The following is a 14,454-nucleotide window of genomic DNA, read 5'->3' as shown; positions in this document are numbered from 1 at the left end:
TATAATACAGAGTGCAGAATGAACAACGTATGTTGCATGAATAGAAAATTAATGTATGATCCAAGTTAGATTCAGGCATAATTAATAATAACAAGAAGCTTAATCAATAGCGAAAGACGCAAATAAATACAGACCCCGAGAACGTTGAAGAAATAATTAACTTTGATCTATTTACTGCTTTTACTCTAATGCTTTGAGAATAAAGATGAAAACGTAACTTATTTTGAACGCAATTCTTATAATTGCTCGCCAGAAACTTCATCAATTGCCGGTAAAAGTAAAGAAAAAGCGGAAAAGGGAAAAGCGGATAATTAAGTTCAATAATCAAGTTATCAATTTTCATGATTTTGAAATTGCGTTGTAAGGAGGTATCTTACTTACATCTTTCGATTAGCGTGAAAACTCGAGGCGCAGAATTCCCAATGGTGATAACGGTCATGCATACTAAAGCGCAAGGCGAACATTTAGCGAGAAGAAACCGTTAATCGGATAAGGAGAGGTTAATAGAAAAGCGGGATTTTAGGTTCGTGTGATACAAGGTATTAAAGGTATTCGTGTATACGGGGGTATGATGTTTTACTTCATGGGGCAAATGTTCTGCGAATACATTGAATACGAAATGCACGGATATTATCTTGCAAAACTATGCAAAGCTTACTGCGGAAGTGGATTTACGCCAGATATCCTATTTGTGTACACGCGGAAATTGGAAATAAAACTGTAGCGCTGTTACAATTTTATATTCGTATTCATTGGCCGAAAGGTCGAGCATGGTTTCAATTGCAAATAAACGAAATAGTACCCAAAAACGAAATAGAACATAAAGTGGGAATTTTTGGTTGTAAATTCCGCGCGCTTGTGATTATCGATTTTCACTTTGAAAAAGGCTTTATCACCACAGGAATATCAAAATTATGATATTCCCTAAAACATATATCACTCATTCAAGCTGTTGTTTAAATGATCATAAATGTTGAAATAATCGTGATGGATGGACATGCGAAAATGCATGCTCACGTTACAACTGTTTAATCATTTCCTGCGTGTCGCGGTAATTCTATTTATATCTGCATTAAATGAATATTATTATTCACAATTATCCATTAACAAATTTTATTCAATTATTACATAATAACATTATTTTATGCAACGATTAATGTTATGACGAATAAATAAATCAGGAATCTCATTAAACAGTTGGCATTTGTCTCTAATAATTCTTATTCACGGAAGATAACAAAATTGTGGTTCCATATCATTTCGCACATATGTCGATCGTAGAGCGGCGAGTTCAAGCGTATATGTACGGATTATCAAGTTATATCGCATGAATGTCCGCAGACCACATAATTTTCTGCGTTATGCTTGCTCCTCCTTCAACATACATAACATCAAAGTGTAATGTTCAAGCGCAATTTGCTCTTTCCTGTATAGCACTGTCAAATTCATAATTACGTAAATTAGATTCAAGATTAAGTAAATGTAAAATGATAACTGAATTGTTAAGTGCTCTAAGTAGGAATTATTAAGAAACAAAATTTTGTTATAATTAAATAATTAGCAAATTAGTATAAAATAAAAAAGGCTTTATCGCCTTGTGTCAAATAATTGTGTCAAATAATGCACACGGAATAATTAGCACATATAATTAACACCTTGAAATATGACATTTGTTTATATAATTAACACCTTGAAAAATAATATTTGTTTATATAATAATAAATGCAATAAGGACAGTAAATTTCGAATGAAATCTAAAATGGTCCAAATGTCAATATCAAATCAAAATATGATTATAGTTGCAGTAGCATAAGATATTGCATATCGCATTGAGTTAAAGTTTAATTCCAATGTCAGTCACCTTGTCAGTAGCAGACTTTCCAAGGAATATGTATAATCAGCATGATACATATATTTCTTGGAGCATCGCTAGCTTTATAAAAAAATAAATTAAACTAATAAATTACTTCAATTATAAAATAAATAATAAATATATCATTTATTTTTAATAAAATGTATAAGACGTAAGAAAGTTTGTAATATTTATATAAATGTCAAAGTGTTCAAAAGTAATTTTGTACGCAAAATAAGAAAATTTCTTTGCATGCTTTTAAACAACAAAAATATTATATCTAAGATTTAAATGCATTTTTATAGATGCATTGTATAATGTAGAATTAGAAGAATAAACTAAAACAAATTTTACCAATAAAGGCGATATGCGATCCTTGTTCTGCATAACATCGTCATCGGCTTAAATGTTTACACTCAATGCTTACTGCTGTATGTCGCGATTAATATTCACAACCAATTTATATTATCTGCCTATCGAGTGCACACGACAAATCCGTAAAAATTCACCGTGATCCATTTAAGCGCGACCCGCCAGTTTCAGCCGTAAAAATTATCAGTGAAATACTAGCTCGCAATATTCCGCAAAAGTCATACACGCGCCTCTCATCGGCAAATAATTATATATTTTTGTAATGACAATTTACCTTTTCATAATACTTCTATTTTATGCTATTTTGTAATATTGTAACGCGAATTTTATAAAGATCATTTAACATATTTTAATTGAATAAAAAATTTAGCAAACGTACAAAATATTATATTTTGTTTGTTTATTATTTTAATTATTTGTTTACTTGTATATCTTGTTTGTAAAAATTTTGGTTACTATTTTTTTAAATTTATTAAAATCTGTGAGAAATTATATTTTTTATTTGTGATATATTGATTATATTGCCGATATTATGTGCGTACTACAATTATTAATATTAAATATGTTAAATTAAAGTCTCTAAAAATTATATATTATCTTAAGTATGCTTGAATGAAATTGATATGATTATCTTTCGACACTTTTTCGAAGTCTCGTTGCTTTTATGGATTTGACTCTTTCCTCACGTAGTCTTTGTAATTCTATTAGATATATCATAAGATATATCATAAGAGCGACGCTATCGAATCCCAATGAGACACATTCTTGGCGTTCTGCTTCCTCGGGAAATAGACACGAAATGGAAGCATTCCGCCCAAACGAGTTTCGCGCCTCGTAAAATAAAGGTCGTTCCAAGTTTTGCCTAGGCGAGGGGCAATGCGCAGCGTTTTACGGTAAAATCATTAATTAAAACGGTCAGAGGAGAGTACATCATATAACGCAAGTACCTTTTGCGACGTAAATGGAGATCTGCGAATGGTCGTTGTATACGCACAGATGACGAGACACTGTCTCGCGAGAAAAAGTAAAAAAACTAAAAATATACAGTGAAGAAGTAGTTAAAAAACAACGATACTTATACGCCCTTCGTGCCGCACTTAAATTATGCTGAATATTCCCGAGAAGCCACTTCCGTCATAATCGATGATCGTGGAAAAATGTAATAAATTCCATCGCAGCTCGCTGAAATGGATATCACGCGCACGGGACTCACGATCAATTTAGAACGACCAGCCATCAGCAACGACGCTGCTGGAAAACCATTAAGGTGAGACGTTTACAAGTACAAATTGAAGCGTAGCTTTTGATGAATGCAGCTATTTCCATATATTGAATTTGTCACGGAGCAGGAAGAGAGAAACCTTTTTCATCAAAATGGAAGAAATTATCAAGCGGTTCTATTGATTTTATTTAGGAATACACAAGTTGTTTTCAATTTACATGAGTAATAATTTATAACTGTAATAAATGTAATATTCAATATTACTACATTAGATAGAAAAGGTCACGTTTTTGCAATATCAATTAGCAATTATATTGCGTCATTAAATTCACGCTGCGCTGATTGAATTGAATATACCAAAATAAACGTAAAGTTCTGTTGAAAGTGTCAGTGAATTCTGCCAACGCAATAATTTTCACTAAAGCAGAGCAGAGACTGAAATATTTCAATCGAAATTATTTTAAAAAGTCGTATAAATTTTATATACAACTTTCATTTACCGTAATAAATTCATTGAAATAGTGCTGAATAGAAATCAGTAAGGCTTTGATTTATCAAGCTATTATGATTAAAGTTAAGCAATTATCAAATAAAAATCGTATATCGTTAAAGATATTTAAGTCGAGAAAACTCCTACGATTTGATCTCTCGTTAAATTTATCCCGGATCTGAGGAATCGTTTAATATTAAAGGCGGTTGCGGGGAAAGTTTTGAAAACTTGGTCAGAGAACTGTAAGCAACAACACGATCAAACTGCTTCGTAACCGCAGACGTGTTGCAAGCGTATCGCTCGATATCTGCCAAGTTATGGTGTCCTGTTTTGCGTAGTTTGTATCAATCTCTAAACTACATATATCCTTTGGATGGAATAACAGGAACTTTCAAACGATATAAGATCAATATTGCTTCGCACACCCCGTCATTAAAGCACTAGTAAAATACGATTTAGATCCATTAATAAAATATCACACGACGATAGTATTAAAATTATATAATGCTTCGCCTTTTTGCGTGTATTTTTTAAAAATATAAATTGCACAATTTTGCTGCATTTCGTTGATTTGTGACTTAAAAGAACATAGACAGAAACTTCTGGCTTCTGTAATTCTTTACGACTTAACGCCAGCACGGTGTGTGTAATTTAATATCTTAAGTGCAGCTGTAGACACCAATAGAAATAACGACCGAATAAAAAGATGTACGATGATGAACACTTCCAGAGACAATATCAAGCTAGCTATGTAGGTGCGGTATGAATTTTAGAAATGTCAAGTTTGAACAAAATTTTCAAGAATTTTCCATTATGATAAGCAACGAAGTTTGCATATTTTATCGCAACTTAATCGTAACATTAATTTTATTATTTCATATTTTTAAGTAAAACTTGAATAATTCTTCTTGCAAATGTACGATAACGATGATAAATTGCGAAGTAACATCACCGGTATGTAAAGCTATAAATCTATTTTTTTATGACACATACAGGACGGAGAAAATGCATCGATAGGAGAGAAAAAAGGTAAGCTAACAAAAACATCTCACTCAATTTTACTCCTGCGTTAACCTATATGGTATGCGAAATAAAGAGATTCAGCTTGAATTGGTGCAATTAGATACGTACTTGGCAGTAGTAAATCCACGAGTGTCGATAAGACTTGAGCGAGTACGCGAAGCGCCGGAAGGCAAAGGGAGGAAGAACGTTCGTGCGTGACTCTCGGAGGCGAGGAATCCTGAAGGGCTGCAGTACGTTTTGCGGTGAGATCCGATAGATCACTCGATCGGGACACCAAGATGGATCACGTCTGGTAAAACTTCACGATTTGGCTTTTCTGTTCACCCATCGACGAGAGAAGGCGCCTTCGACGTGCCTTTAATAACTCCTCTGTAGGAAATGCATGTACTATCGTCACTCAATCTCCCGTTCTTCTATTTTCGTTCGTGACAAAGAATGTTTTACGTCGAAGTAATAAATTGCGCGCTGTGCTCCCTTCGATATAAAATATGCAACGAAAAGTAAGGAATAAAGATACTGTAGTGAACTTTTAAGAGATGCACGGTAGCTTCAATCTTCCGCGAATATTACGTCTCAAGAAGTGCTCCCTTAAAAGTTAATGTACAGTTCTACAAACTTTCTTAAATCCCGCGCAAAAGATATTAATAAATATTTGAAATCTATTTTAATCTCATAAATGTAAATAGTCATGAAATTTTTAATTTCTAATCCTTTTATTTAACGTACGCCGCTGAAAATCATCTCATCTATATTCTTTACGAAATTCTTTCCCACATAGAAATAATAAGCCGAGATACTAACCATTTTTTCTATTTTCTACAATCAACGTAGTTATTATCGGCACTTTTTTTTAATTTTTGTGCTGATTGAAACACTTTCAAAGTGCAGCAACAAATATTTTTTTTATTATTACAATGTCACCTATTGCGATCGTTATCAATAATCAAGTCCGTGTCGCTCGTATATATCGTAGGAAAATTAAAGAGACGGCGTCTCTCCCGATAGGATAGTCGACGGAGCGCGTCGTAGCGTCGCGATGCTGCGGACGCCACCGAGAGAGCCGAGAGAAACGAGAGAGAGAGGGAGAGAGAGAGAGTGGAGCGTCACGACGACGCGGAGGCTGACGACGCACTGACTGCCCGCCTGGGTGCTCCCGATAGTAGTCGCGCTGAGTGAGAGAGAAAGAGAGTACGAGACAGAGAAGAAGGGAAGGAGTGGGAGGGACGAGAGAGAAACAGAGAGAGAGAGAGAGAGAGAGAGAGAAAGGGAGAGGGAGAGGATGCAGCCAGTCTCGCGATCTTCTAACTGCACCGACACACACCCGCCGTGCCAAAATTCATCCACACACCCGTTTGCTCGCGAACACCCCTTACGTATCCTCGCTTTCGGTTGATCGAGAATCGCGCGCGTCGAAGAACGCGGCACACTTCCGACGACGTCGGTGACGTTGCGCGCGTATAACAAAGCTCGGGATCGGGAAAATTCTCACCAGAAACTTCCCTCGTTGAAAATTCCATTGTCTAAGGACGAAAGGCAGGTATAAAATGGAGGCAGCATAAACTATGTAACATATTCTGGGCGTGCTCTTGTATCCACCGTATGGGGATAACGAGACTGCTTAATGAGGTCGCACTTTATACAGTGCACTTTATACCTTGATGAAGTGACTTATAGAAGTATGTACATGCATCTCTGTGATTGAAATAATATAATTACTTGAGTGCTTTTTTCCGCACAAATATATATTTGGAAATTCAGCATATTTCAAATCCGAGCGCGCATATTTTATGTTTCAGCGCGTATCGCATAACTACAGAGTTTTATTTCAATTAAATGATTTAATACTGTCAGATAAAATCTAAATATATAATTACACGATTTAAAATAATAAAATACGTGTAACAACGTCAAATGAGGATACGGAGAGTAGTTATTTTCTATTAGCGAGTGCCACTGCAGTGGTCAAAATTTTTTTCGCTGCGCTTTGCGAATAGTAAATCAACAGCTTATTCTTTTAAAATAATTATGTAAAAACTGATACTTACTTGAGCACATAAAATGAAGATAAATTTACGCTATATATATTTTTATGAATTCCAAAAAATAATAGAGTATAAATAACTTATATGGGTTTAATATAAATATTCTCGATATTACAAGAATATAAGGTTTTAATCAACAATAATTTTTTTCAATTTTTGTTTCAAAAAACGTACTCTAGATTAAAGCCACTTTCGAGCTTGCAATCAATTAATTAACTTGAATTATTGTTATTTTTCTTTGATAACCGTAACCCACGTTTTCTGCGAGTAAATATCTCGACAAGTTTTCAGTATTTGTACTTTTATCGTACCTTTGTTCAACATTATGTGATTACAGACTCTCTTGTAAAAGAATCACAAATTATGGCTGCTATTTGATATCATATTTACGACAAATTATGTATTATTTACAAATGTTATTACAATAACGTACAATAGTGTTTACTTATTAAACGCTACAGTATTCATGTCTCTTAGCAAGTATCACGATATATTTCTAACTACTTCACATGCAATAATACGAGTAAAATAATAATATTTTAAATTATCCTTGATATATCGTACTTTGCACTTTGTTTCATGAAAGTTACTATATATAGTTTCAAAAAAGAGAAGAGTTAAATGTTATGATTACAATAAAGTAATGTTGTTTGCCGTACGATGGTTGTACAAGTATAAAGGATTTACGGTATATTTAATAAATTATCCTTATCTATTTTGTGTAATGGTAAAAATTTATGAAGCATATTAAATTAAACATAACCAAACATTTTTCTTGAATTTATAGTCAAAGACTATGCACACGCAGAGAGATTCCGACGGAAGATATATTATTTCTCTATTAACGTTGCCGGTTCGCATAATATTCTCCGTATATTAAATTGAATGTTTATATCACTGATCCATCCTTGATATGAAATGTCACAGATGTCGAAATATTTGCTCTTAGCCATGTTACGTAATTAGCCGTGTTTTAGGGGAGAATTGCTTTGAGAAGTGGAACAGGAATTACAGTACAGCCAATTAAGAGAGCGAGTATATACCCTCGTATAACAGTAAAAAGAACCCATTTGCTGATGGAAGAGGTTTACTGCCAAGCACCCAGTCATTCGCGATCGACGAAAGTAATCTCGCACTTTGTCCGCGCGAAGATTTAGCCGCGGTTGGGCACCGCTGCCACCAAGTCAACCCAATTCTAGTACCACATACTGCGGGCAACTATATGTGAGTTCGAATCCTCGCTCCGTCGTTCGTCCACACAAGGTTAACCGCGTAGAAACGGAATTTATCGGGCGAAGAAGGATCAAACTGCGCGACGATTCAGATTTCACGAAAGAGAAAAATCTAAATAGAAGTGCGCGATGTGCACAGTAGCGCGTTATTCCAAGTGTTGCATCAAAGCTATAAATTTGCAGTTGTAGCAAAATATATACTTAAACATATTTTAGCGCAATATCTTGTCTTTTTTTACATTGAATTGTATAATTATTTGCAATTAGACATTGCGCAGTTAATACTTTAAGCCAAACACGCTGACGAAGAATCGCAAATTTGCCTTGAAGTTCGTGAAATTAAAAATTTCGTTAGTAAAATATACAAAACTTTACGCATGATAATATTACTGATTTAACTTTGTTTCTTATTTTATTTTATATATTCCAATTTCTACGCAAATATGCATTTAAAATTCGGCAAACTTTTATAATAAGTAAGTAAATGTTGAAATAAGAATATATCTAAAGTTTCCGAGCGAGATTCGCAAATTGACATTAAATGTAGAAAGCGCGAATGAATTTATTTCTCATTATTTAACTAAGTTAAATAATTTTTACAATGTTTTTTATTATATTACGATAAATTTTCACGTGAATCTTACAACGCTATCTAAGAAAAGTGAACAAGTGTTAAATAAGAATTCCAATCACTAATACCATTTTCGACGTATTCTGAACGTATTTTCTGATTGTGAGTTACTCCTTGCAAATATTCCACGGAAGAATTTATCGAATAATTAAATAGATTCGATGAATCGTGAATTATCAGCGTTTGATAAGAAATTTCGCTTTGCGAGTTCGTTATCGCCGTTTATCCATAATCTGTGAAGACGTGCTTCAACTTGACGATTTCGTAACAAGAAATCGGTGAACAATAAAACAGACTACAATCGCCTGATCTCCGTTCTTCGGAGGTTTATCTGCGACGTGAAGTTTAAGCGTAAGCCAGTATTCGTCTCGTCGTTTTCACAAGTGTGTAGCAAGCAAAACGAAACTGTTAGAATCACAAAATATGATAAAGTTTGCGTAAATCGTATTTTTATTAAAGATTAAACCACGAAATACCCAATATCGATCAATTTTTAAAACGCGATTTTTTGCATTACCTTTTTAAAAGTTTTGTACGAATACTTTCCTTTAAAGTTATAAAAGATACTTCATGCTTGCTTCTTTCTTGCATTATTTTTACGCAAATATCTGCCATTTTGCTGCAGCTCAAGGCTTTTATCAGTAAAACAGTCCCGTCCTACAAGGTATATACGTGAGTTGACCATAGCCGAGAAGATAAACATAATCCCTCCGGGCGATATATTGTCATTCGACCCTTTAAAATTTATATGCACGTTTTCTTACGGAAAATTGTCTTCTATCTTATTTAAAGCGATGTGTGAGACTCTCGGGGGATATCTTCCTTTGTATTTCATTTTCGCTGCGAAGAGTAATGAAATTACCGCAGGGCAATTTTTTTATCTATTTTTTTCCCAAGCCAATCATTTTTATTTTCATATGTTATATGTTTTTAGACTTGATATTAAATTAATATTAATTTGTTAGACGCATAACATAATGTTCAATATATCACATTGCAAATTATTATGTGTACATATAATACAGTTTATCATAATCAGTAGTAAAAATTATATTAATCAGACGAGTGTATAAACATGATAAAATAGAGAATAACATGTATAAAAATTGTTTTTTAATATTACATTAATTATATTTTTATTTACGTACGTATATTTGTGATCTACATTAAAGGACAAAGCGTTGAAACATAATACATCGCATGTGCACTCAACACATAACTACAATTCATAATAATTGAAACAGAATAGAATATATGTGTATAAATGTCACTAATGGTGTTCATTTACGAAATCAAATCAAAGATAAAACGTTTTTATTTAAAAATAAAAATAAAAATTATTTTACTTTTGATTCATGCTTTTCTAATTGACAAGTATATCAATTTTATTTAATAAATATAATTTAAAAAATATATTAGTATTTAATAAAGAATTAACAACTTTTTAATTATGGATGTAAAAGTATATTTGGTATTTTTTTGTTTTATATTTCTGTTTAAGATAGAAATCGGTTTGAAATAGTGGCGTCATTAATTTTACCTACTGTAAGCAACTTGTGTAACAAATTATAAAGCAAGTAAAAACTTCATCGATAAGTTTCACTAACTTTCCGTTCGATAGCACTGTAATTTTTCGAGCCAGACTGTTTTCGAGCGGAGTGTTTTTGACCAGATGAAATAAATCTGTGACCAACAGTGCATTAACATCTTTCCATAAACTATATATTGTATAAAAATAAATCTGTGGCCGACACTGCATTAACGTTCTCATAAACCAAGTACATATTGCGCAAAATGCAGATGTGCACTAAATGAGAAAGTTAGGGTCGTATGGATAATGTTATACAGGAACTACGCGAAAACTGATTTTCACTCGTAACGTAAAACACTATTTTGAAGTTTATTCGTCGTTGCACGATTGCCTGAGTCAGCGATTATGCGCCTAATTTAGCGGAAAGCCAAATGTTGCAAAACATTTTTCGATGCATATATTATACGTCCGAAACACCCGCACGATATATTACAAACTACTAGACAGCTTGATGCAGTTTAGTCTTTTTGATTACAGTTATTGGAAAGTTTACTTACATGTACTGCACTGATTTCAGAATTAAATTGGTAACTAAATACGTTAGATACGCTATATCATTGCAAAACTCTCTCGTAGGATACGTTTTCACATTCGTATTGTTACTTTATTAGCTAAATCTCTTGTATGACCTAATTACGTCGCGTCCCTGAATAATTTCCGAGCTTTATCGACACCGTCTGTCTCGTCTGGCCCCCATCTAGCTCATTGTCTCCGCGAGGTGGTTCGACAACATCCACACTTGCGAGGTTTCGCGGAAGCCTCTACAAATACTGGAGATGACAGTCTGCCTTTAACCGCGATTCAATAGGGACGCGACTGTTGTCAGTTCTGATTATCGTATGGAGGAAAACGTCGGAAAATGGCGACACTCAAATGGAAAATGACCGTAATTCGAGGCATGAGCATTTTGCATCTTATATTTATCTTTTTTCATTACGCGTCAACATAAAATTAATTATTGCACCAAGATGCTTTCGTCGAAACGCTTCGAAAATATCAGTCTCGGGAAGATTCAATGCGAAGGAGCACAACAAGAAACAACGATTTATTTGAAATGCCTCGGTGGTAAAAGCTGTGCTACAAGCAATAAATCGCGAATCCAAGGCTTGTGCATCTCCACTTGTGCCTTATAATCACCAACCATAACGTTTCAATGTCTTCCAATTTTGAACACCACTTCCTGTGATGCTTTTCGTGATTATGCTTTGTCGAATATTAAAATTCAATTGCTACGCGAAGAAATTTAATTACAAACTAAGTGAAATTAAACAAGGAAACAGTTGGAGCGACAATTCGATAGTTTACGCACAAGATTTTTCAAATATATACATATGTTATATCTACCGCGATAGAAAAAGATTTAGTGTCATAAATGTAAATTATAACTTTTTGAATTTTATATCAAAATTATTTGTATACTTGATTAATTTTTTGAGATTGGTAAATTTTTATTTCAATCTGCGATGCTGTCTCTTTGTGAGCAGCAAAGCGAGATCTACTTTAAATTACAAAAACTTGCAGTATTCCTTCTGGTTGCCGCTGGCTCGAGAGCGTGCACGGCTCAAGAGTCAGTCTCGACTGATTCGACCCCGAGCGGTAACAATTGCTCGACCACCGACAGCTTGCTCATTCTTCGCTCCCCAAACGAGACGCGGGAGAGCAAGATGGACATGATGGCGGCGGACGTGCTTGTAGACAGTACGAAGAACAACTCGAACGTGTCGCATCCGCGGACGTTGACCTCGCCCAAAGATTGGGACGTGAAACCGAAGCTGAAATTCCCGAAATTTGCCACGGAGGAGCGTTACAAGATGGCGAGTTTGCATCTCGATAAGGGATGGTTCGTCTTCGATTTTCTCCGGGGCTTTTTATCTATCGTGCAACCTTACGATCTACCCATCGGTAAAGTATAAAACGATTGTAAGAGGTTTCCGCGCGCTTTGTTTTTGTGACGCTCTCTTTTGTATGTTTTTTTTGTTAAAAATATACATTTTTCAACATATTCATTTTTAAATCAAATAGTCACTGTTTCGCAAACTGTCCGGCCATGTCGATAATTCATACAAAGCAATTTTATAAAAAAAAGGAAAAAAAAATATTTGTCACACATGAAACGCTACAAAGCTCGATTTATACGCTCGAGTATACGTTAAATATATTTTCAATTAATGGTTTATTAATTTTTATAGATAATTGCGAATCTTAATAAAAAAATTTTTCATTTGTGTGAAAAACAGAAATCAATAACCATCAATACATCAAATTGATACCGCTACAAAAAGAGAAAGCATCGGTCTTTTTTTATTTAATTCGTCAAATATTGCACATTATTAACGCACCAATTTATTCACGTTTTATCCGACAATTTGATATCTCTCTCGGTTCGCCGAGTAATTCAAGCTTAATAGATCTCTCGGCGCGCTATCAAACTATTAGCGCTATACTTGCAATTAGCGATGCAGAGAGAGAATTATAATTCTTCTCGCTCGTTACAGATCTATTAACGGACGCCGTGGAAAATCGCATAAGCGCCACTAAATTGATCTCGCAGGTAAGGCAAAATCGTGTTGGGAGTACAGAAATATTTAGCTGCCGGCAATTGATGGAGCGGATTATTAAAGGTAGCATCATCCATTAAAGTCTCGCAGTCGAGAGCTCCCGATGCTTCCGTCTCAATTTAAGGAAGAGAATTTCTTGCGGCGCGCGATCCGACGTACGCGATACATAATTTTCGCGATCCGATATCGCGCAGATGCTACTGTTAAGTTTCTGACAAGCCTCTCGTTCTAACTTTTACAGTCTGTGCACGTGGAAGCAGCTTTCCTCGGCTTAGTAGGCGTGTGCTGCGTACTGGCCTGCATAATACCTTGCATGGAACTTTGGCTCGCCTGTCGTCCAATCAGAGAGGATTACAAACCGTCTCGGTATCCCGGTGTTCTCGCATTTCTCCTCGGCGTTCTCGCCTTTATACTCGGGTAGGACCTATGACGATTCTCCGTTCTTAGACGCCGCTCTGAAAACTTATTACCTCCACTTCCAACCCTACTCATGTTCTCAGATTCTTCCGTCCTTCTTGATTACGTTCCGTGAGTATGTAATCGTCGCGAATTTAGCAGTGATAAAATTCCTACAATTACGTTAACTTGTATGATAACTTGTTGAAATAATCCTAATACGTCTCTTTGCAAATCTACATTTACGTCGTTTTATTCCGAGTGACTTTCAATGACAGTCAAAAAATTAAAACTGTACGCGAAAGAAGTTAATGATTATTTTTTTACAAATATTCACAACAATTACAATATGACTTAATATTGGATGAAGAAGTGCGGCGCGTACAAATGAAGTTAGGCGGGCGAGAGAAGAGATCTAAGTAAGGTGGCTATTCGTCTTATCGCGACGCCGGAAAACCTTTTACCTAAAGTAAGCACTCACTACGTTATTCATAATCCTTCGCGCGTGGCTCCAAGGTCTTGCATGGTGACGATGATAATATGCAACGAGGCGGTGACGGCGGGGATCGGAAAGCTTCCTACGGCAGTGGAGACGGCGTTGCAGGATTTAAAGGACTACCATGCGGACACCACGTCGCAGTTACGAAAGTGCCTCACGAGGAGCCTGGACGTGGCCAGCGAGGCGATTCTCGCCGATCTGGACAGTGAGTGAAATTTTCTTTCTCGCAGTATTAAGACACTAAACGCGGAAAGTTCTTCGGGCAAAAACAGTGCTCCATTTTGTCGCGTCTAATAAAGACGGGGTGCGAAACCCACTTTTACACTTTAACAATACTAACAACAACAGACGCGAAATCCTGAGGCGCTTACCGAACATCCTCTTATCGTTACTATCAACAGAAACGTATCCACGTCGGAGTTGCTATAATTGCGCTCTGTTTTAAGTGTGCTGCTTCTTCCAGACTTTTTACCTTCGCTCGTTACGGTCGACGTGAAAAGTATCAAAAAGACACGAGAAACTAGGAATTAAGAAAAAAGAAATAAT

The 14,454-nt window shown here is 35.2% G+C and overlaps 2 protein-coding genes across 3 annotated transcripts in view; one reads left to right on the top strand and one right to left on the bottom strand.

Moving 5' to 3' along the window:
* Window positions 1-6,085, bottom strand: part of LOC105671736 (trace amine-associated receptor 9) — a 61,573-nt gene extending 55,488 nt beyond the window's left edge. Inside the window, exons 1-2 of the mRNA XM_012366153.2 lie at window positions 5,761-6,085; window positions 5,068-5,328 (exon numbers count right to left, since the gene is read on the bottom strand). The gene's annotated coding sequence lies outside the window, so the exon portion shown is untranslated. The remainder of the gene's footprint in view (window positions 1-5,067; window positions 5,329-5,760) is intronic.
* prom (prominin) overlaps window positions 1-14,454 on the top strand; it is a 77,022-nt gene that overhangs the window by 48,326 nt on the left and 14,242 nt on the right. Inside the window, exons 1-5 of one of the 2 annotated variants that reach the window (XM_067353923.1) lie at window positions 11,157-11,351; window positions 11,977-12,357; window positions 12,951-13,006; window positions 13,255-13,430; window positions 13,926-14,113. In XM_067353923.1, coding sequence (XP_067210024.1) covers window positions 11,315-11,351; window positions 11,977-12,357; window positions 12,951-13,006; window positions 13,255-13,430; window positions 13,926-14,113 — 838 coding nt within the window. In that variant the 5' untranslated portion in view covers window positions 11,157-11,314. Of the gene's footprint in view, window positions 1-11,156; window positions 11,352-11,976; window positions 12,358-12,950; window positions 13,007-13,254; window positions 13,431-13,925; window positions 14,114-14,454 lie in introns of those variants that run through there. The other variant, XM_012366149.2, reaches the window with a different exon arrangement.

This window comes from Linepithema humile, chromosome 4 (assembly GCF_040581485.1).
Source record: "Linepithema humile isolate Giens D197 chromosome 4, Lhum_UNIL_v1.0, whole genome shotgun sequence".
In the NCBI taxonomy this organism is placed as follows: Eukaryota; Metazoa; Arthropoda; class Insecta; order Hymenoptera; family Formicidae; genus Linepithema; species Linepithema humile.
This window is presented reverse-complemented; position numbering and strand designations above follow the sequence as displayed.